The sequence below is a fragment of the Cygnus olor genome, chromosome 1 (assembly GCF_009769625.2).
Source record: "Cygnus olor isolate bCygOlo1 chromosome 1, bCygOlo1.pri.v2, whole genome shotgun sequence".
In the NCBI taxonomy this organism is placed as follows: Eukaryota; Metazoa; Chordata; class Aves; order Anseriformes; family Anatidae; genus Cygnus; species Cygnus olor.
Genome location: NC_049169.1, coordinates 61,990,528 through 62,012,241, shown reverse-complemented (window position 1 = coordinate 62,012,241; position 21,714 = coordinate 61,990,528). Strand labels below are relative to the sequence as shown.

The following is a 21,714-nucleotide window of genomic DNA, read 5'->3' as shown; positions in this document are numbered from 1 at the left end:
ACTGTGGGGAAGTATCACGCTGCACAGGAGAGGCCACGAGGATCTCGGTGCCTGAAACAGCACGGAAGCTCATGAGTGGGGCAGGCAGGGCAGCTGCTGAAGAAGGCGGGAGAGCAGGCAACAGACATGACAGAAATTTCATCAGCCACACACAGCTGGGCAGAAACAAATGGCGCCATTATGTGCTCATGGGTTAGTCCGAAACAGCATTAAACCAAGAACCTAAACCAAACTGAGGAGTGAATCAGTGGGTGCGCTGGCGAAATGCTCTTGGAAAGCATAGATACAGCCCTGAGGTGACCTATATGCCCATGTTACAGTCCTACTGGTCTCTGCTGGATCTCTCCTGCTAACAATTTGAGCATACTAAGGGACTGAGAAGATTTAACCCTTTTTGCTACCACGAGTCTAAAGCTGGCCTACCCAAAGGCCTACCGCTCCCTTCCCATCCACTCCCTCCCTGAAACACACACACAGAATTTTTACCCTTGCATCCCTTTCTTCCACTGCCCCTAACTCCTCACAGCTTTTGAGTCATGCCGGTTTTACAGCTCTGCCAGAAGCAGCAGCCCAGCTCTGCTGGCACATAACAAAAGGAAACTCAGCCCAGCCACGGCATGCACTTCTTCACTTTTATTCTGTACATTTCCACACAAGTCACAATACAGAAAAAGTGCCCAAAAGGAACAGTAACCAGCTCTTTCACTGCATACAGATTTCCTCCTTCCCCCTGTTTAAAATCTCCTTGTTTAGCAACACAGTGATCAAGATACTTCGTATAAAGAGGAAATGCAAGAAAATCGGGGAAGAAAATGCTTTCTTAATTTTTTACAAAAAAAAAAAAAAAAAAAAAAAAAAGAACTCCCCCTTCCCATGTCCCCCTTCACTGCTGGTTACCTGGACCCTAATTTTCTGTTAAATGTAGCTTCATTTCATGGGTGCTGCTGTGTGTCTCAGATTCCTTTTGCCAGCTGGCAGCCTCATGACGCACAGCTCCGGGGCATTATGCATGGGGTCAGACAGCATAAAAGAGCCCTTTGTGATGTTATTACTACTCCTGGAACAGATGTAGGTTCAGATAATAGGATAAGTACAAATACTGGAACTCTGGATGCCCATGAAATGTTGGCTGAATATGCGCATTTATTATTTTACTTTACTATTCTGTGTAGGGGACTAAACATATTATGGATTGGTCCAGATTCTGACCTCTGTCACACCTTGGTTCATCTGGAGTGAATTCAGATCAGGATCTGTATTTTATCCTCTACCACCTCAAGGAAGCAGCAAGTGAGCATCCATTATACAGTCTGATGGAAAAAGCCTTTCCATCATGAGCGTGTTCATCAGCATCTCCTGTGACCACAATTCCTTTGATAAACCACAGTCTTAGCCTTGTTCCTTTTTGCAGGTGACATCCCCAGCTCTCTAGCTCTTCACTGACTCTTGTCCTTGTTCATCAGTTTTCATCTCTCACTTGCGGATGGCCAGAGCAGATACCAGTGTGAAGGCCAGAGAGTCTTCTCCCTCAGATGTTTGGCTTCCTTCCCTAGAAACATTTTGCATCAACAGGCCTTGGTGGTGATTTTTGGGTTGTTGGAAAAGCTACTATGATACCTCCATGGTAGAACAGAGGCAACAGAGAGAGGTATTTTCTGAGACAAGCCCTCACAAATGAAACCCACTCTGCTCGATGAACTCAATATGATGGTATACAACTACTCTAAAATTCACCAAAAAATCCTCTGGAGGAAGGGCAACCACCTGAATGCTTTTATTGACTAGACATGTCACCTGAGGTTAAAAAAAAAAAAAAAAAAAGTAGTTAAAACATGGAAATTTAGAATAAGAAGTGCAAATTAGCTCATTAGAAACTTGCCATCCTCCAGCACTCTTTACTATCTCAATTAAGTCAACTCAGCTAAAAAGCATGGGACTGCGCTACTCCCACCTTTCTTCAGGAATGATTCCAGATGAAGCTGGATATTAAGTGGGAGCAACATTACTAGGTACAATGAGAAACTGATGAATGGTGAATATAGAGAAGTTTTGGCCATGCAAAGCAAACCACCTTACTTGAACGTGTGGTTGGGGTTGGTGGTGACATCATGCCTGTTATACAGAAAAGGAAACTGAGGCACAGCAAGGCTTGTGCAATAGAGACTCAAAGACAGTGGCAGGAGTAAAACCTCAGCCCCTTGATTTGTTACCCTCTGCCCTATTCCTTTAACCACAGTACCTCTGGTAAGATACGCTGATTAATTATGACACACAGTGTTTCCCTATTCTGTGACACGTTCATGTGACACATGGTTAGACTTGTAAACTACCATAAGACGGTAGCATATCATTAAACACAGTGATCAATTTTTGTATAACCTTTATGTTTTGTAATAAAATAAGAGGTCAATTCTTGCTCAGAATAAATCCCCACTGAGCTAGCAGTGACAGCCTCATAAACCATCTCCAGTCCTCATGTACGTTGCATTTTCATTAGCATGCACTTGCAGCCTGATGAGTATTTTTATCCATAAGAAAATAATCTTTCCCCAGAACGCATCATGGTTATTCCCAGTGAAAGGCTACAAAGCCGTAGCTGTTGTAAGAGCTGTGCAGAAGAAAAGTGGCAATAACAGTGGCACAGAGGAAGGCCTGTAGTTTGTAGCAAAATGGTCTGCTCACTGACTCAGAGAGGACACTGAAACCTCCATGGACTGCCAGAAGGTTTGCGTGAGAGATGCAGAACACAAGTCCTCAGCTACATCATTTTCTAGATTTTCCCAAATCATTCAACAGACTCCTGTTTCTAAAAAACTGGCTGCATCCAAAATGACTGGCACAGGGCTTACAGCACAAAATAATACAGATAGAAGAAAAATAACCTTCATTTCCCACTGTGAAAGCACACTTCACCTTGCAGAGCCTTCTAGAGAGATGCTGGCAGTCATTCTCCCCATTCCCCTCCCCCGTGTACTGCAGGCCAGTGGCCAAGTCAAGCAACTCCCAAATCCATCTGGGGAGGGATTTTAACCCTTAACTATTTTGCTTTCCAGTGGAGTTGCAGGACATGGAGCATATGCAGTCCTCAGTGTGAGGTCAGCTGGATGGCACCCGTTACAAAGGGCAGTCCAGTGCTGGCTGCTGTGCGAGGAAATGGGTAGGAAACACCACCACCACCGGAGCTGCTGCCCTGCCCTAGCACTAGGAAGAGAAACACGCTTGATGAGAAGAGCTTGGAAGAGCCCTTAAGAAAGGAAGGCAGCTCCTACAGGCTTAACAATGTCCATATGTATTTTACATTCTCCCTGGCTCGTGGTATGGTGCTTAGTATACGTAGCCTCCAAAGAGGTGCTGCTTTTGCCAGTAAGGTGATATATGGATTTTTCTGCACATCAGCCACCCCCTTTCCCTAGATCTGTGAGGTGCAGCACTGAGCTAGAGGGATGCAAAGTTCCCAGGGGCTTCTTCAGGCTTTGAAGGCTCAGCCACTTATTTTCTTTTCTCCCAAAGCTGGTGTGTGATCAAAGGAGGCAGATGGAAGAGAATCACTCTGCAGTGACACGCAAACGGAACAACAACAACAAAAAAATAAAAAATGATAAGCCTTTGCCATCTCCCTGTGATTTTTCTGAGATGCAAGCTGAGCAGAAAACAGTGTGGCAGCAAGGCCAGCCATTTCACACCAGAGACCAGCACACTCGCTCGCCAATTGGAAGCAGCTGCCACTTCTTGCAAGCACGTCACAGAGCAGTATGGTCACATTTCCCTGGGCAAAGATTATTTAACAGGAAAAAAAAATGGTAAAGAGAAGGAACATGACAGTAGACAACCTCCACCCTCCCCCCCAAAAAAGACTTTTTTTCCCCTCTTGATATTAAAACTAAGCCTGGAAATGTCATAATCAACCCCTTAGGTGTGAAATGCCCAAGCCCATCATGCTTCCCATCTGCTTAATCCTGGCACATTACAGTTACCCTCAGAGGTGCCTTTAGTGCTGCATGTCTGACTCACTGCTGGCACAGCAGAATTTTAGTATTCCTACCCATGGTTGGGTGTGGTCAGATGACATCCAGCCATCTGTGACACTGGTCAAGCAAAAGTGTCCCAGAGGCAAACAACTGAGCAGGGTTTTGACCTTTCCATCAAAATCAGGATAACATGAGTTAAGGAAAAGAGCAGTGATCAAAGAAGCAAAGACTTCAGTGAAAAGGGACTGAAAAGGACAAAGTAGGAAAAAAAAAAAAAAAAGCAAAAAGCATTCAAGATGATTTTAAATCAAATTTAAATAAAATTATGTTCCATTTCCTTCCTGCCATTAGCTGCCAGCAAGCTCACTTCTTTTCTTAGCTTTGACATGAACATACTTCTCCCTCATGTCATGGAGACAGGGACACTATTACAATGGTGGCAAGACCACAGGAAAAAAAACAACTCACAGCTGCACCCACCTCCTATTAAAGCAAACATAACTAACAACAGTTATCCCATTCTGATCAAAAAAAAAAATGGTGAAGAGGTCTGAAATGGAGAACAGTAGAGAGAAGACAGTAATTTGCTTTGTGGCTTGTAGTAGTAATGTCTTTTGTCACAATGTGGCCTTGTTTATATTAATTTGCAAGCAAAACCTTTGATGTGGCTAAGGAAAAGGGAGAGGTGATGTGCATCACTTAGGGCTCTTGTATCACCTCACGAGGCCTCAAGACTTGCAAACAGAACAGTGAGTCCCAGAAGCTTGTGTGGTGATCCTAGTGGGGGCAGGAACAAGATGCCCCCTGCATATGGATGACATAAATATTGGGAGCAGTGAGCTTGGAGCAGAAATAGCCCCTTCTCACATTATTAAAAGTGGATAAATCTAATTATGGTGCAAAATTGCTCATTACAGTGATCTTCAACAACTAGCACTGCAACTCTGCCCAGAAAATAGCAACGACTATGGAATCCATTCTGTAGGGTCCCCGTTCCCAGGGTTGAACTTAGTTTTACTTTTCTAATCTTGCCTTCTTTCATTTACTGTGTGAATAGCATACAATAATAATAATTTAAAAAAAGAGAGAGGAAAGGAAAGGCAAGGGAAAGGGAAAGGGAAAGGGAAAGGGAAAGGGAAAGGGAAAGGGAAAGGGAAAGGGAAAGGGAAGGGAAGGAAAAATCCTAGAAAAGGCAGACTATCCATTAGAGCCAAATTAGCCAAGTAGAAATTGTTCATGTCTGTTGAATCATGTTCAAAACCTTCTTGAGTTTCTCCTCCATACCTACAAACCTAACTGGTTCCTACAGTTCCCAGACAGGACCCGCATTCCTGAATACCTGTAGGAACAGGGGCTGCCTTCTCCCTTTGCTTGGCCACAGGCTTGAGGGAAAAAAGTGATAATTGAAGGTCCTTAAGACAGTTGGAACCAGAAGGCCATTTTGCTCACTAAAATAAATGGTAAGGCTAAGAAATGAATTGCGTCTGTGTTTCATGCATTAGCAGTTAGCTAATTGCTGCAGCACTTGTCATAATGGAGCACCAGATTGGCACCACGCACACTTTGCTGAGTGGTAGGTTACACATCAAGCATCCTCCTAGACAGGGACTAATTGAAGAGCCAGGTGTTACACTCTGCCCGCAAAAGGAGGCTGGTCTAGATGAAGCAATTACATATGTAGTAGTGTATTGCTAAAACAAATAGTGCTTATTTCTTGCATGTCGAATTGCTACGGCTTCCGTGTGCTTTGTATATGAAAGCTGGAGCTGTTAGCATACTTGGGAACTCTGAAATAGTATTCCAAAATCAGAGTTCCGTTTCTAGTAGATGAGGGCAAAATAATATAAACCACTTTCTGAAGATTGTCTGTCATTTGCTCTCGCAGGTATTCACCTTTCGTATGTCTGTGTCAAGAGAATCACTGCTGCCTTAGATTCCCCAAATCTCCTCCACATAAGGGAGGCAGGATCATAAACTGAATGCTTTTAAAGGGCTAAGCATAAAATTCTTTCCAGAATTATAGATGTGTTTATGTCAAAACCTGCTTTTGTTGCAAGGCACCCCCCTGCTTAGACTTCTTAGAAGAAGACGTGCTCCATCAGAATGAGGAGTTTTAAAACAAGCTGCTTGTCTTCCCCACTCCCTAGGTAACTGGATACATGTGTACTGCATAGGATATATTGTCTTTAAAAAAATAAAAATCTGGGAAACAAGAAACTGCAGCTGAGATTGGAATGTGGCACCTTATAAATAAGGCAGGAGACAAGATGCACTCTGATGGCTGAACACAGTAAGGTTATTCAGCTGTAAGCCTGCCTAATCACTGAAGTCAAATGTAATGAAGTTACTGGCATGATCAAGGCCTGAGGGAGGAATTTTCCCCCTTTGCAGTAGCAGCACCATAGGCAGGCCAGGAAATCCCTTGGCCAAGGTGGGGGGCGCTGCGCCAGCACACAAGTACAAGTGGCAAGAGAATGCCGCTCTCTGTGGGCACCGTCCTGTCCAGGGGTGCTGGAAATGTGCTGGGGAGAGAAAGGGGGGGGGCTGAGCTCTGGTACCTACAGAGGGCCTCAGGCAAGGCAGTTGGGAGCAGCACAGTGCCCCATGGCACAGCTTGGAGTACACTTAGCCACAGTCACTGCTTTGACTGTCGGGTAGCTCATCCCTCCCAAGCCAACTTTGAAAGAGAACTGTAAGGGAGAAACTTCTCAGGTACCTAACCCTCTTTTGGGCAGCCTCAGCCAAGCTGATGCAGTCTGTTGGCATTGGTAATGCCTCAGCAAATGCTGGGACATGCTGGCCCCTCTATATAATCTGTTTGCCCTGAGTGCTGGGTGCAGGGCTAGGTTATAACTCCTCTTGAAGCATTTCCACAGTGCAGCCGTGCTCTGCCTCTGGCACTTCCAAAGGGAGTTAGAGCTCAAGACCCATTCTCCACATAAAATTCAGGTCTTCATCAATATGCTGGCAAGTCACTTTTGGCACATTACTGAGTCTCCATTGCAATCAACTAATCTTGGCAGGCAGCTCTGGGATTTAAAAGCTGTAGCTATCCATTACTAAGAAAAATAGTTGTCTGCACTGTTGCTAAGAAAGCAAAATGAAAAGATGAGTACCACAACAGAGAACCCTGTAACACTATGTCCTGTAGCTTCACAAGTATCCAGAAAGGCACACGTTTGTGGTAAGCTCTTTTAAAGACTGCTGAAATAACTGAAGATACTCACATTTGATTCTTTAGATTAATTAGGAAGCAAACAACCCAATATTGTTTTGGCTCAGATTCAGTCAGGAAAATAAAAGGAGGAAATAATATCTGATGAATGGAAAAGAACAGATATAATGGAGAAAGAAATGTCACTTTCAACATGGTAGAAGAGCTGTTATACAGAAATTTAAACTCCATTCTACTCCTCCATGGATGTTAAGTCTGATGGAAAAGAAGCGAAAAATGGGGGAGAGAAAATTACACACTCAGATGGATCTGCATGAGAACTGCTCCCCTTTTGGAGTACATGAAATGCAAGAACAGAATTGTCCTTGGAGTGATTGCAATGCATTCATGTTTCCAGCACATCCATAAATTTCTTAAGTACCATTAAACACCTGCAAGATTAAGGCTACTTAAGGCTACCAATGTACCTTGTACCAATGTACCTTGCCCATTTCATAGCTTTTGCCCAGACAGATCTTCTCCACATGTTCTTGACAAACTGGAACACATAAACACACCCCATAGTAGGTATCTGGGATGGCTGAAAGGAAAATAGCTACCTTCCGGGTGAGGTTGGTGTTACTGATTTTCATTACCATGCGTGTCACTGTCATGGAAAAATAATAATAATAAAAAAAAAGACAAAAATGAGCAAAAGAGGACAAAAAATACTGCTAAAACAGAACTTCCACTTCCATACCACCAGAAAAAAAATATATATATACATATATATATTCATCTACAACAGCTTCAGCTCTGCAAATACAACTGGGAAGATCAAAGGCAATAAACATTAGTTTTGTTCTATTTTCTTTGTGCCTATGGTTCTTCTATGTGACGGTCCTTATGTAGCAGGGGACATCTCATGTAGTCAGAAATCCAGGCTACAGCACCATGCGTGGAGACTGAGCAATTCCACATCTGCTGGGGAAAAGCAAGGGTGACAGATGTTAGTAATATCATCTACAGACATCTTAAAGTGCAAAACCATGGACAAGCCATCATGTGAAATGGTGAAAGAGCCACTGGAGTCTGAGGCACATTTTGTAATCCAGTGCAAATATTTGCCTTGAACTCCTGTCTTATATGAGTCATTCAGACTCACACCTCACACTATCGAAGGATGCTATAATTAGTGAGAAATGTATGACACTATGCCTTGGAACACATAAATATATTTCTAGCATTGAAGTGTGAAATAATAAAAGTAACGGATGCTATTAAATAATAAAAGTAAGTTTATTTTATCAACATTATAAATACTTTATTTCCCTCCATTTAACTCCAGAATGAGATAGTCAAACCAGTACAATGGAACAATTCAGGAGCTCCTCAGTTTTACTGAAAAGGGTCCCCTTTAATAACAAATTAAAATGGAAAACGACATTTTGTCAGTCCGGCAACCTCAGTAGCTGAGCATCCCTAGGTACTTTGTCATTCAAATGGCACAGTTCTAAAAGTGTGCATGAGTCTATATATATGCATACTGATATTCATAAATATACATATATATAGCAATATGCACACATAAATAGACACAGCCACAGACACTTTTAGTAAATCAAAATGTTTTACATGTCATTTAAGTGGGCTTCCAGCTGCACGCTGAAATCTGGGCCCTGCACAGTGTAGGCACAATGATACTGTCCTAAGCTAAACCCCCAGTGCTCAAGAGATTCAATATGCACGTGTCACTGTTAACTGCTGCAGAGCCACTTGTGGTGGCTGTCCAAAACTGAGAATACAGTAGCACTGGGGAAGGAGTAGGAAATAACCAGTATCCTGGCCCCAAACTCCATCCCTTAGTGAACCACGCTCTGATATCCCTGGCTGTGTGTGAGCCATCACAGAAAAAAATGTGCGTGCTCTGTTATCTACACATACAATAGATGGCCAGTATCTATGCATTACTTGTGCAGTGCTTTGGGACACGTTGAATATTAAAAGGCACTACATACAGCCGGCTACTCTCCTATCTCCAGTGCTGGGGTTCAATTTTCATCACACAGTAACTGCCTCCTACCACATACACACAGCAGGAAGCTTTCCAGAGGCATGACCACCTCACTCTGATCATAGCATGGCACTCCAGCTGCCAGGGAAGAAAGCATGCCAGGCTCTCATGTGTGCTCCAGCTCCTTTCAGCAGCCCGAATGGCACCAAGGAGCTCAGGAAATCTGACCGTTCCTGACAAGCTGCTCCAGAGCCAGCCCCTGCTATGGACTCCCCCCAGGAAAGAGGGACGCATCACTGAGGGAAGGAATACTGGGGATGGTGAGGGACCGAACCTGGCTCCATCATAACAATTCGCACATGGCCTCTGGAGGCTACCTGTGATCAGAGCAAGCCTTTATTGTTCCACCTTCTTCATGCGACTTCAGGACGAGGGAGCTGCAAGGTGCTCACTCAGCATCCTCTGCTTAGGCCCCAATCTGGCCTCAGCACAGGACAGAATCCAGCCCCTGGTATCTTTGAAGCTTCCTCAGTTTCTCACACCAGTAAAACAGCAAAAAGATACAACTGATACTAATATCATTCATATTTTTAGTCAAATATATAGAAATATTACAGTGTTGTCTTTCCTCACAGCTGGGAAATGATGCAAGGCCTACTATGAAACCACAGCATGAGGATCTTCCTTATGCAAGTTTCACATACACAAAAATTATACTCTGATGTTTTAACATTTGCCAAATTCTGTTCTAATATATACAGCTTTGCCACAAGCCCCTGTATTATTATCAAGGGAAGGAATTTGGCTTTCATATTTTATTTTTTAAACAAGAAAGGTAAAGATAGAAAATAAGACAAAATACATTTCATGTCACCATTGATCTATAGATTACAAATATATATAGTTTCCTTCCAGAGGAAGAAATACTGAAGAAATATTTTGCTCATATCAAATGAACTTTTGAAAACTGAAAAAAAATAATATATATATATATTTTAGCTCTTCCCTTTCTGCCACAACAATCTCTCTTGTCAAGAAAGAAAGGAGGAGAGAAAGGGAGGGAGGAAGGGAGGAAGGAAAGGAGGGAGGGAGGGAGGAAGGAAAAAGAGAGAATGAGAGAAGAAAGAGAGAAGAAAAGAAAACAAAAAAGGAAAAAAATGAAAAAAGAAAAAAAAAGAAAAAAGGAAAAAGGAAAACAACAAAAAAAAAGAAAAGAAAAAGGAAGCAGGAAGGAAAGAAGGGAGGGAGAGAGGAAAAGAAAAAGAAAGGAATCTCATTCATTTCATTTTTACAACTTCTACTGAGGAAGAAGAAAAACTTATCTGAATAATGACCTGAGTTTTTTCCATGGTTTCCAAATTGGATGTAATCCTGATGATCACCATCTAATGGAGATCTTCCCCTAGCAATGCATGTGAAACCAAACACCATTGGATCTTTCAAAATCAAACAGCAAAGCAAAATTCAAAAATCTATTGCAAGAATTATGCCAAAAGTGGGCCATGAGGATCTTCATAAGAACTGAGCAAAGTGGAAGCTCTGCTATTTCTGGCAGCTGAATTGTCTTTAGTGATTGAAAACCTGAAGGTGAACATTTTGTGTATGTCTGTGTATGTCTGCTTTTTCTTCTTTTGTGGTTATAATCTTTGAGGTAAGACAGAGAACAGACGAGTACAGTAGACACAACTGGCCTTTATAGTGGCTAAGCAAGTTTAAGTTTCCAAGTCTATAGTAAGCAATGAGGCAAAGAGCTGCTGCCTGTCCTTCTCCAGGGGGAGAGCCTCTCTTTAAAACTTTGTTCCCCATCCCTTAGGGAATCAGGTAGTTTACAGGCTCAGCCAGAGGAGGTTTTCCTATTCCCAATATGACCAGGGCAGTGCCTGTTCATTTGTTCATGGCTGACAGATAGCCTTCCAGGTTTCCTCTCCCCATCGTAAAACCCGTCTTGCCAGAAGTAAAAAATAGCTATCAGCTTTTAGATAGGTCTGAAACCTGAGCAAACCCAGTTGGTCGTTATAAGCTCAACGGTGATGCAAGAAACCTTAAGGGTAGATTTCTGCTCTGTCATACAATGCTTTATATCCCTTATAACTCCTTTCCATTCAAACGCCTGTCTCATGAGGATACCATAACCACATACCCAGCAACAATGAGGAGGTTAGATTTTGTTACTGCTGTAAATTTAACTGTGTCCCACACCCTAGAAAACAAGGCAATAGGCAGAATTCTCTCCAACAGTGAGAAAACTCCCCAGTGATTGAACACTGAGGAAGCAACTTCTGATGGGACAGCAAGAGAGGGAACACAGCAGGTAAAAATGTTTTTTCGTAAGGGCATCCAGAGCTCCTCAAAATTTTTGCTACTGCCTGACCATTTGTGAAAACACAGAGATAACAGGTATTATTTAACTGATGACAAGTGAGATGAATGGGAGAATTAAAGGTATGCAGAAAAATGTAGGGATGAAGGAGGGCCTGGCTTGGTGTTTTAATGTCCCAGTTAGCTTGGTTCCCCCACACCAACTTCTCTTTTTTCTTTTTCTTGTTTTTTAATAAATTGTACAGATGAACATGGGAGAAGTTCATGCTACTTGCTGGAAGCAATAAAGGTAAATTTCCGTGGCCCATGGATTCCACAGACCTTTGAGTGTCCCACCTCATCCATCATGGGCTAACTTATGGAACCTAACTGTTCCGTGGCAAGACTCAGTAGCCCTTAGAAACCGGTGGCATGTCCTCAGATATTTTCCACAAGAGCAAGAGACACATTGATTCCATCAGCTTCTTTCTCACATGATGCCCAAGTGCTCAGGTGCAGCCTTGCTATTTCCAAGGATCCTCTTTGCCGTTTTCAGACATCAGACTGCTGTCTCCAGATCCTCATGGGGAACCATTTGGTAGTTCTGTCGACTCTCCAGGTAGGAGGCCAGATCTGGGTCACCAGCTTGCTGAGCCCTGTCACGAGGGGTCTTACCCTAAAACAAAGAAACATGAAGAAAAAGTATTGTGCCAAGATATTTAGAACAGATGAAAGTGCGACCCAGAGAAATCACAGGAAGTACAGAAGTACATCTGGAGAATTTACTTATTTATCCAATAAATAAGGTGTCCAATAAATTGATGTCAAGTTTTTCTGTGGAAGTCATGAGATTCTGAAGATTTTCAAAATCCTTGTGTGGTTTAGTACAAATAATTCAGCTCTGTAAGGACATGCTATTTGATACATCACACAGAAGGACTCACATGCTGAAAGGATCTGAGTTTTCATTCAAGGGCTACAGTCCCTCTGTGAATGAATATAATGCACGGTACTGTAGATAACACTTGAAAAGCATACTTCACAGACTACACACAATTTTACTAAGGATATGGAGAGTGAGATTACTAACATTAGAGATGAGCTCAATGTGGTTCATTCTGTCTCATGTCAAAATTTTTCATTTTTCAGTGCATCATTTTGCTATTCTGTTATCTGAGCTACCTTAAGATTACTGTAGAATTGGACAGTCTTGATCATAAACAATCAAAAATATTGAAAACACATTAATTTATCTCCACAAAACCATTCTTGCTTCCTGGATTTCTGTATAGATGAAAATTAACAAGTCAGAAGCCACTTATCTGGATTTCAGATGTTGCAGAAATTATCTTTTACAATGTATAGTACTTTCATATGAAAAAGTGATGATCTCTCTCTGGTTTATAGGCTACTCCACACAGCATAACATGGAATTTTTTGTCTTGTTGCAGTGAAACTGCTTCTGACTCACAGAATCACAGAATCACTCTAGAACCCAGACATCCAACCAACTCTCAGATACTGGTCACAGGTCTCTTATGTTTAGAAATGCCAGAGGGGCAGCTTCTGTACCATGTTCCCAAGTGATCAGATTGTTGTATTGACAGGCTATTCCTAGGATTTATTTTTTCCCAGACATCTTCCTCTGCTAAGCTTACATGGAGAGAGGGTTGTGGTTAGCTTCGCATTAATGAACACGGGGGCAAGTGAGGGCAGTAGAAGATGGTTAGCCATCCTCACAAAGCAAGTCAGCCACAACAATCAAGCCTCACAGACACTATGCAATCAAAAACCAAGACTCCCCCAGGTGGTCCCTGCCCACAGGCCTCTCTTTTGACCACACAGGAGAAGGATGCTGCTGTGCCATGGAGATGCCTCATTCACACCCAACACACTGAATAGTTTGAGGCCAGGCTCTCTCTATAGTGAAGATGACCCATGTTGGGGACTGAACTGAAGTCTCTTGTACTTGTTTCAATCAATACAGATTTCTAAATAAAAATAGCTTGCGTAAAAAAGAGCTGCTCTTGGCACACACAAGGAAGCCTCAATCATGCACACAGCAGGGACGGATGCTGATCAGTCGCGCTTGGCTGCAGTGTTTTATAACTGGTCGACTGGACTGGGTTACCTTTGAGTCTGTCTTTCTCAGCGAGGCTCCCGCATCCACCAGGAGCTGGCAGATGGCACGATGGCGCTGGCAGGCCGCCTTATGTAACGCCGTCTCACCCCTAGACCAAAGTACAGAAACCAGCAGTGAGATGCATCACATCAATGTACGCTTATGAAGTATGAAGTGCGGTGAATAGATGATGTATTTCTGCAAAGTTGCATTTTGCCGGCAGAGGTGGACTTGTACCCTCTCTCCCTTAGCATCTACATCCTTTGATTCAGTAAGAAAGCTTGTAATGTGCAAATTGCAGATGGAGAACTTCTGAGGAGTGGGAAAGAAACATGCAGATTTTTTGTATTCAGAGGGCTGAACGTCACATTCCCATCCAACCGGCAGTTCTGTTAACTGCTGCAAAGGCAAATCAGAGACCTTATTTCACAGTAGGCTAAACTGTAACAGCATTTTTTTCTTCCTACTATTTCTTACCTGAGTCTCTTTCTTGGAGGCATACTAGAAAAATCATGCCCATCAAAGCCATGACAGCTACCTTTGCTGCCCCGGTTCTGACACCTGGCTCTCATGGATATATGAGAGGAGTTTTGTGGTTTTGTTCTCTACTGTTGGACTAGTAAGCTACTGGTGAAGCTTGAACACATGCTATTCAAAATAGAAAGCTTTGTAGTGGGTGCAGATTTATTGCAAAGCTCCTCAACTCAGGCTGGAGCTACATGTAACAGGATTCTGAGACTGGCTGTGCGATCAAGGTTAAAAAAGTCTATTCAGCTTTGACTAGAAAGAAGAGGAGGTATGCTTTGCATGGGCTGCAAGAGGTGTCCATAAGACTAGTGTCAAACAAGAACAGCTGTTACATATCCCCTAAGATAACAAATGACAAGAATTGCCTTTAGTAGGGCAGATCTTGCACATACCTGACCAGAAAAGAATTTCTGTCTCAATCCTTGACAGGGCAAGTTGAAATATTAATAGGCAACATTGCAATGAATCTCCCTCTGCTGCATGAGAGAATGGGGTGCTACCTGATTTCACACTGAGGATCAAAAGACAAATTCATGCTGGCAGATACGGCTCGAACCTTCCCTTTTCAAGAGTTAGGAGTAGAGGAACCTTTGTAAAGGGAAGCCCTCATAGCTTTCACTTGAACTTTATTTCAGTGTCTGTGCTATTACAACTGCATGAGGAGAAGCAGGCAGTCCATCTAGACTCCATCACCCCTGGATTGCCCACAGACCCTGTGCAGAACCTTACTGGCATTCTTCATTAGCTAAGGACAACTGTGAGATGGGGAATTATAGGTTAAACCCCTATGAGAAAGGCTGTTTTGTTTCCCACATATTCCATATGCTTTCCAGGATTATTCATGGATCCCTCCCATACTCTTTGTGATATCGTGATTATACAACAAGATATTGAACAGTTGGGAATTGGAAAGTAAAGGCTTTTTAAATAATATCAGAGATGACTGAGGTTCTAAGTACTTGAGAGAAATCTTTGCACAAGCTGTGGCCATTTAGGACAGCTAAGGCAGAGCATTCTGGATGAACCAAAAAGGGACTAAAGAAAAGGCATTGAGCAAGAAAAGTTACGTCGTGACTTTTGGAATTAGTCTTTCATGTTGGTCCCTCAGCTACTAGATTCTGGAAACACTGAAGCACAATGCAGGACTTGTATCTCTCTAGAAAGACTAATGAGGAATGGGAAGCAATAGAGAGGAAAACCTTTTTGGAGCTCAAGAAACATTTGTTTTAGGCCAGAAAGCCACATGTGTTGCTGCTGTTTTTTGCATTTGGGGGGGTTATGATTGATTGTTTGTTTTTGAAGAGATGTGCCATTATGAAAAACGAGAGAGGTCTGCTACTGTAACACATGTATTGTGAGGAGGTAGGGTAGATTGTACTTACGTTTCGCTGTCTGTCATGTCCAGCAATTCAGATGGACCTGCAAAAGACAGTCAAGTATGTCACGTTAGCATTTGTTTGCATAACTTTAGGAGCACAACTATCAGGAGAAAATATTCAGTGCAAATCTGTAAAAGAAACCAACTGAAAGCTCAATTAGCACAAATATGCTAAACTTCAAGGTAATGTTTGCACAAGCCCTTGCACTAGCAAAATTCTGAATGCACAGTCACTGCTGGAGTGTCAGCGTCAGAGAGGAGCAACCTCTAAATTATACTGGGAATGAATATTCATGGATTTTATTTTCTCACTCTTCACCTTGCTCAATTAAGTGGTTCACATAAGTACAGCGCATTGAAAATGCTGATATACTGGAAACCCTGATATATAACAAGTTAAAATCTATTGTTAGTATTAGATGGAAAATGTCATTAGGAAGTTGAAATTAGCCAAATTCTGTCGTGAATGACATCCCTGTGCTACTTCATTTAATAGCACTATACAGAATGTAGATCAGGGTGGAATATTCCCAGCGGTCTTTATATTGATATGCAAATCCTGTACTCTACTGGTCAGCAATGATGAGGAAAGTAAGATTAAGAAAAATAGAAAAGATTTTTGTTAAGTTGGACAAAATAATTCATTTACATTAATGTCCTTTTGTTCTTGATATTCACTGCAGGCAGATGTTTATAGCAGTAAATTCCATCATTGAATCACAACGATATGGAAAAGCTAGGATCTGGATTGCATTTGAAACAAGAAGTACTTTTCCCTTTGCAGTCTGTGTTATTATTCTCCTCTCCACTGCTCTGGAGCATAGCGCCAGATGGTATGGGGCAGTTAGCAAGGGGAACAGTGAAACTTTATAGGAATTTTACTTCCTGTTCATGAATATTTCTCTTCATCACACTTTGACTTTCAAATGCAAGGGTCCTCAAGCTTACAGCAAATCTCACCTGAAACTGAGGAATTTCACACTATTTACTTACAAAGGCCTACACACAACTTCTCTTCACTTATTTCACTGAACATGTGTTGAAGTGGATCAGCGCTGTCTGTCTCTCTCTCACTCCTTTTACAACATATACAGGCAGTATTGTCGGGTGAGCTGGATGCCATGGTTCCTGGAACTGCAGATAGCTCCTTGCCTTCATATTCCACCATTCTGCGAAAGAGGTGGTCAAAAAAACTAGCATGCTTAGTCCCCAGGGCACAGTGCACCTGCATGCCTACTATGGCAGTTCTCCAAGCTCATTAGTCTCTCTCCTTTTTTAAAACACAGTGCATTCTAAAGAAAATCACATTGTTCAAAAATAAATGTGATTCCCCATGGCTTACTACACCACCACATCCCAGAGGTGGGTAACGAAGAATGACCTGCAGTGTTAAGTTAATAATAGTCTATGTCTGTTCATAGATGGGACAATGAAGGTTGTGATGCAATGGTGGAGCACAGTGTCTGGACTGGCTGCATTGGGCATAGAGGTACTTACCCTGGTAAGTGGAGGAAAACAGAAAAAAAGGGTTAAAACATTAGGAGTAGAGAGGGAGATAAGTTAGAAGAACATGATCTGAGAGGACAGAAGAGCTGGAGCAGAGTAGGTCTGGTGAGATGGAGAACCAAGGATAAAGGAAAACTGGTCAGGAACAGGAAGAAACAGCAACACTAGGTCAGAGGAACCGAGTGCTGAGGACTGAGTGGGCAGTCCATGAGTACAAACCTAAGCAGGTGCCACGTAAAAAGAGGGCTCTCCAGCAAACTGTTCCAAATAAAGCATCTCATGGGAGCAACCCAGTTCCGTCCCAGACATACTTAAGGACTAGATATTGGGGTTACTCAATTTGCAGCAACATCCAGAATTCGTTCATTTCATTCCCTCTGCTCTATCTCTGAAATTAGATGGTTCCAACTCACACACAGTCTGATCTGTGCCCCGCACTTCTTTATTTTATTTTCGCTTGTGCTTCTCTTAAACCATCTCACGCCCTCCTCCTAATTTCCTTTCCCCTCTCTTTTGGACCTCATTTTTACATCAGTCTCCCTGGCGCTGCCAACCGACCATTCCAAATCCCCCTCTGCCCTGGGACAAAAGCTGCACAGATGTGGGAAGGGCTGGCACTGGGAAAGCTAACGGCACTGTCATCCTGACCCAGCAGGGAGGCGGCTGTTTTACTCTAGGACAAGAGGCAAAGAAAGAAAAGGGGACCAAGGCGCAGAGAGAGAGAGCACAAAATAACCCCATAGAAATCCGGAAGGGAAATGCATGAGTGAGATTTCTATCAAGGAAAACAGCAGGGGGGAAATAAAAACAAAAGATAGAAATGTGTGGAGAGGTGGAGGGAGAAAAAAAAAAAAAGAGAGAGAAAGAGAGAGACTTGGGGACTAAAGAATGGCAGGATGCGGACACAGGGGGAGAAGTTCGCATGAAAGGAGCTGAAAAGCATGACGCACTGAGGGGAAGCCCAGCTGAGATCACTTTCTTTCCTTAACATCTCCGATAGACTGTCTGTGTAGAATTATTAACTTTTTTCCTTCTCTCCTTCTGCCCTCTTTCACTCCACCAAAGCCCCTCTCCAATTTCTCAGGAGGCAGAGCAGCCTAAGCTGGGGATGGGAGGAGGGTAGGGAAGGAGACGCTCAAAAGCAGCTGCCCTTTAGCTGAGCTCACTACAACATAAAAGAGAGGCAAAATGACCATATTTCTGAGGCATTTCCAAAACATACAGCACCATGCGGTACAAAAGGCCTCCAGGCCTGCAGCACACCCTGCTTTCTCCAATGGAGGTGGTTACAGCTACCCCCAGGAGACCCACAGCTATTAACCCCTGCCAGTCCCTTGTCCTGTCAGTCCCTCCTTTGTAGAACCAAGGAAGAAGTGAATTTACTTTAAACAGCAATGTCTTCCATTAGCAGCATTTCTGTGTGTTTATCTGTCAAAAACCTCTTTGGTCAATAATTTGATTAAGGTTTTTATCTGTGGGACAAAAATGTATTTGGTTCCTTACAGTCGAAGAGGGAATATTTTTAAAATAGCAGTAATATGAAAAGGCAGAACTATTTCAGGTCTTCCCCCAACTCTGCACTCCTCATTTTTACCTGATGTGAAGATTAATAGTGTCTGTTTTGTACTACTAGTGTCTTTTGGCTTTGAATTTCCACTGTAACATGGAGTGTAGTCTGATTATGGGATCATAGCTTCCATTTGAACTGTCTCTCACCCATGTTAACCTCAAATTTGGTAAATTTAGAAAGTAAAACAGACTATTTTATACCTTGTGCCTTCTAGGAAAATGGAGCTGTTTTCTACTTAGGCCCCTCACAAATGTCCTCCCACCATAAAACACTCTGAAAATCTAGAGATAGTAGTGAATGTCAGGCATACTCACTCTCCTACAGTGTTACTTTCTGATGGCTATCCAAATTTTGTCCCTGACATACATCTCTGTCACAGAAGAATTTGCTTTCCAATCATAACAAAAAAGTAACAAAACCATCTTCTTGCTTACTGGAGGATGCTGTCCAGTGGAGCAAGGACATTGAGATCTGAGGTCACAGAAATGTTCAGGATGAGGTGCTCTACTGACTGACTATTCCACTAGAAGTTTCCAACACAAAATCCTAAGCAACTGTAATTAACTTTCCTCTATTCTGTTTAAAACTAATAGAGAATTCTTGCTTGTCTTTTGAGCCTCTAGAGAAGAAGAGAAAAGAAGAAGATAAACCTTGGATTGTTTGTCTTTAATAATGGTTATAAATTATAAATAGTTCAGAGCTGGCAGATGAAGATTCCAAGTCAAGTTTGATTCCAAATACAGATGTTGATTTAGGAGATCGTTTTTCTAACTGAGCTTCTTAAGCCTTCCCTACTTCTGATTGTGTTAAGCAAGTAAATAGTTAACTCCTTTATAATGTGTAAGCATTGGGTTGTGAGACAATTGCTGACTGCAGCCACAAGCAGATGTGGTTCTGATACCTACTGAGTTTGGCCCTCAGTTTCTTGCTAAGTGTTTCTTAGCCTAGCTACAGACAGGTCTTAAAAGGTGACCTTCCCAATACAAGCAAAGGACCCCTGATTTATGAAGGCCCTCTTGAACAACATTTAGGTCTGTGTTTCTGCCCTTTGTACACAAAGGATAAAGAGAAACTGTTTTGCAGGAACAGCAACCAGCATGACCATTCCTGCAGCAGTAAGCAGCTGTCATTCCACCACCTACTACATCAGTGCTTCAGCTTCTATTCCAGGCTTGTGCTAGTCCTCTGATAAGTATCTGGCAACACTGCACAGCAGTCTGTGTGACTCATCTCTGCTTTTTTCTAACTTGAGAAGGGTTATTTTCCTCGCGTTAACATCTGAAATCATTCTGATCGAGATCACAGAATAACCTCTTGTATTAATTCCCCTGCATGTTTGCAGAAGGCGTAAAGCCATCACCAAAAAGGACAGCCTCAACATCACAACACCATTTTTCCTCCTTCATAAACCCAGTCTTATGGATGTGGTGTGTTTGTTGGTGAAGGGAGGGGAGAGAATTTCCCACGCCTTTAGCACATTTGATTCATGCCAGTAGCTTCACACTAGGTAGTTAAAACTCTTGGTATGGTGGGTTTTGTCTTGCTGTTTTTGTTACTTTAAAATATATTCAGAAGATTTTCCCTGTGATTAATAATAGGTTTTCTGTGCTGTGTGCTGGAGGGTATTTTGCTGTGGAACTCCCATTAATGTTAATAATCTCCAACCATGTATGGAAAGCAGACAAACTATGGGGGAAGTACAAGTGGGCGGAGGTAATTGCCAGAGCAAGAGTAAGATCCATTTTTATCAGGGGTGGGTATCAGCAGAAATGAGAAGCTAGATAACGGGAAAGACTCGGATATTAGTAGCGTTGGATTGAGTCTCGTACACTAATTAATGTTGAGAAGATGCCAGGTGCCAGAGAACGCAACAGAAAAACAAGGATATGATGATGATGATTCAGCAAGAGAGCTCATTTGTGACTGAGAAGTACCCAGGGTAGAAATGAGTTTCATTAATTGCTTGGTAGGAGAAGAGAGAAGGCCTCTCTATTAGAGTATTGTCCCATGCACTCTCTGATCCCTAGAGAATGTTAAACAAACAATGCATTTGGAGAAACCCAGAAGACATATGTCTGGAAAGCTGCAAAAGCTTCCTGCCATCCCTGGGGATAGAGGGGGGAGAGAGGAACTGAGCTGACATTTGCTCAACCTTCTGGTCTGTCTTTGTCTAGCAGTATGAAATCCCTTACATTTCTCTATTCACTTCAAAAATTCCCATAGATATCCTACTCACATCCTTACCAGCTTAAATGATCTCATTCTAAACCTTCACCAAAGGAATGGTAACTGGGTCAGTTTGTAAACTAAGGCATGTGAACCTAAAAAAAATCCCGGAGAGGCATCCGTGACAGTGAAGTGGCACAGGTCGTGTGCACTGAGAGAAGAAACCAGAAACAGTAAAACAATGTATGTGTAATTACACCTATTTACTGAACTTAGAGGCACATATATGAACTGTAACTAATGGGATAATCCAGAGGAGTTAAGAGGTAGAGTTAGTAATACTAGTTAGTAATACTAATACTTCTTACAACTTTCGAGAAAAACAGCTAGTATTTAGATATAAGGCCAACTACACATATCTACTCTTATGGAGGTATCTACACATAAAAAAGGGCAATTCAGATCCCCCTCAGCCAAATATCTGGGGCATAGTTCAGTTGCACACACTTTGTTGTTGTTGTTGTTGTTTTGTGCCATTTGATCTCTTGAACGGCAAGCCTCGGTTTGCATTTGCAATGACAGGGATGCTTTCCTGGCCTCCAGCTACCAGTCCAGAAGGATATGGGCCTTCGACAGGCCTTGTATGTTACCTTGTAGACCCATGCAGATGTCCTGGATGTTCAGGGGCAAATTACATTAGACTGTTATGTTTAGCTAAATGAATGAAGCACACATCTGTAATCTGGGTCACTTGCTGGACTCCAGTGTCTACTTTGCCTAGGATCTCCCTTTAGCTACTCAGACTAGAAGAGTGCTCTATTAAAGAAGCTCTTCTCACTTCCATCTGACACTGAAAGAAGATAGGTCTTCGCTAGTACCTCTATCATACAAGGACAAATGAACTAGATCTCTCTTGACAGTACGGGAACTTAGACCTATAGACTACATGACACCTGTATGTAAACACCTAAATGTTAGGAGTCAAACTGAAGCTAAATCCCACCCCAATT

General features: G+C 42.4%; 1 protein-coding gene across 1 annotated transcript in view; it reads right to left on the bottom strand.

The window, feature by feature from the left end:
* Positions 1-8,457: 8,457 nt before the first annotated feature.
* DGKI (diacylglycerol kinase iota) overlaps positions 8,458-21,714 on the bottom strand; it is a 212,287-nt gene continuing 199,030 nt past the window's right edge. Inside the window, 3 exon segments of the mRNA XM_040561335.1 lie at positions 8,458-12,110; positions 13,566-13,665; positions 15,467-15,503. Of these exon segments, the coding sequence (XP_040417269.1) occupies positions 11,994-12,110; positions 13,566-13,665; positions 15,467-15,503 (254 nt within the window). The 3' untranslated portion in view covers positions 8,458-11,993.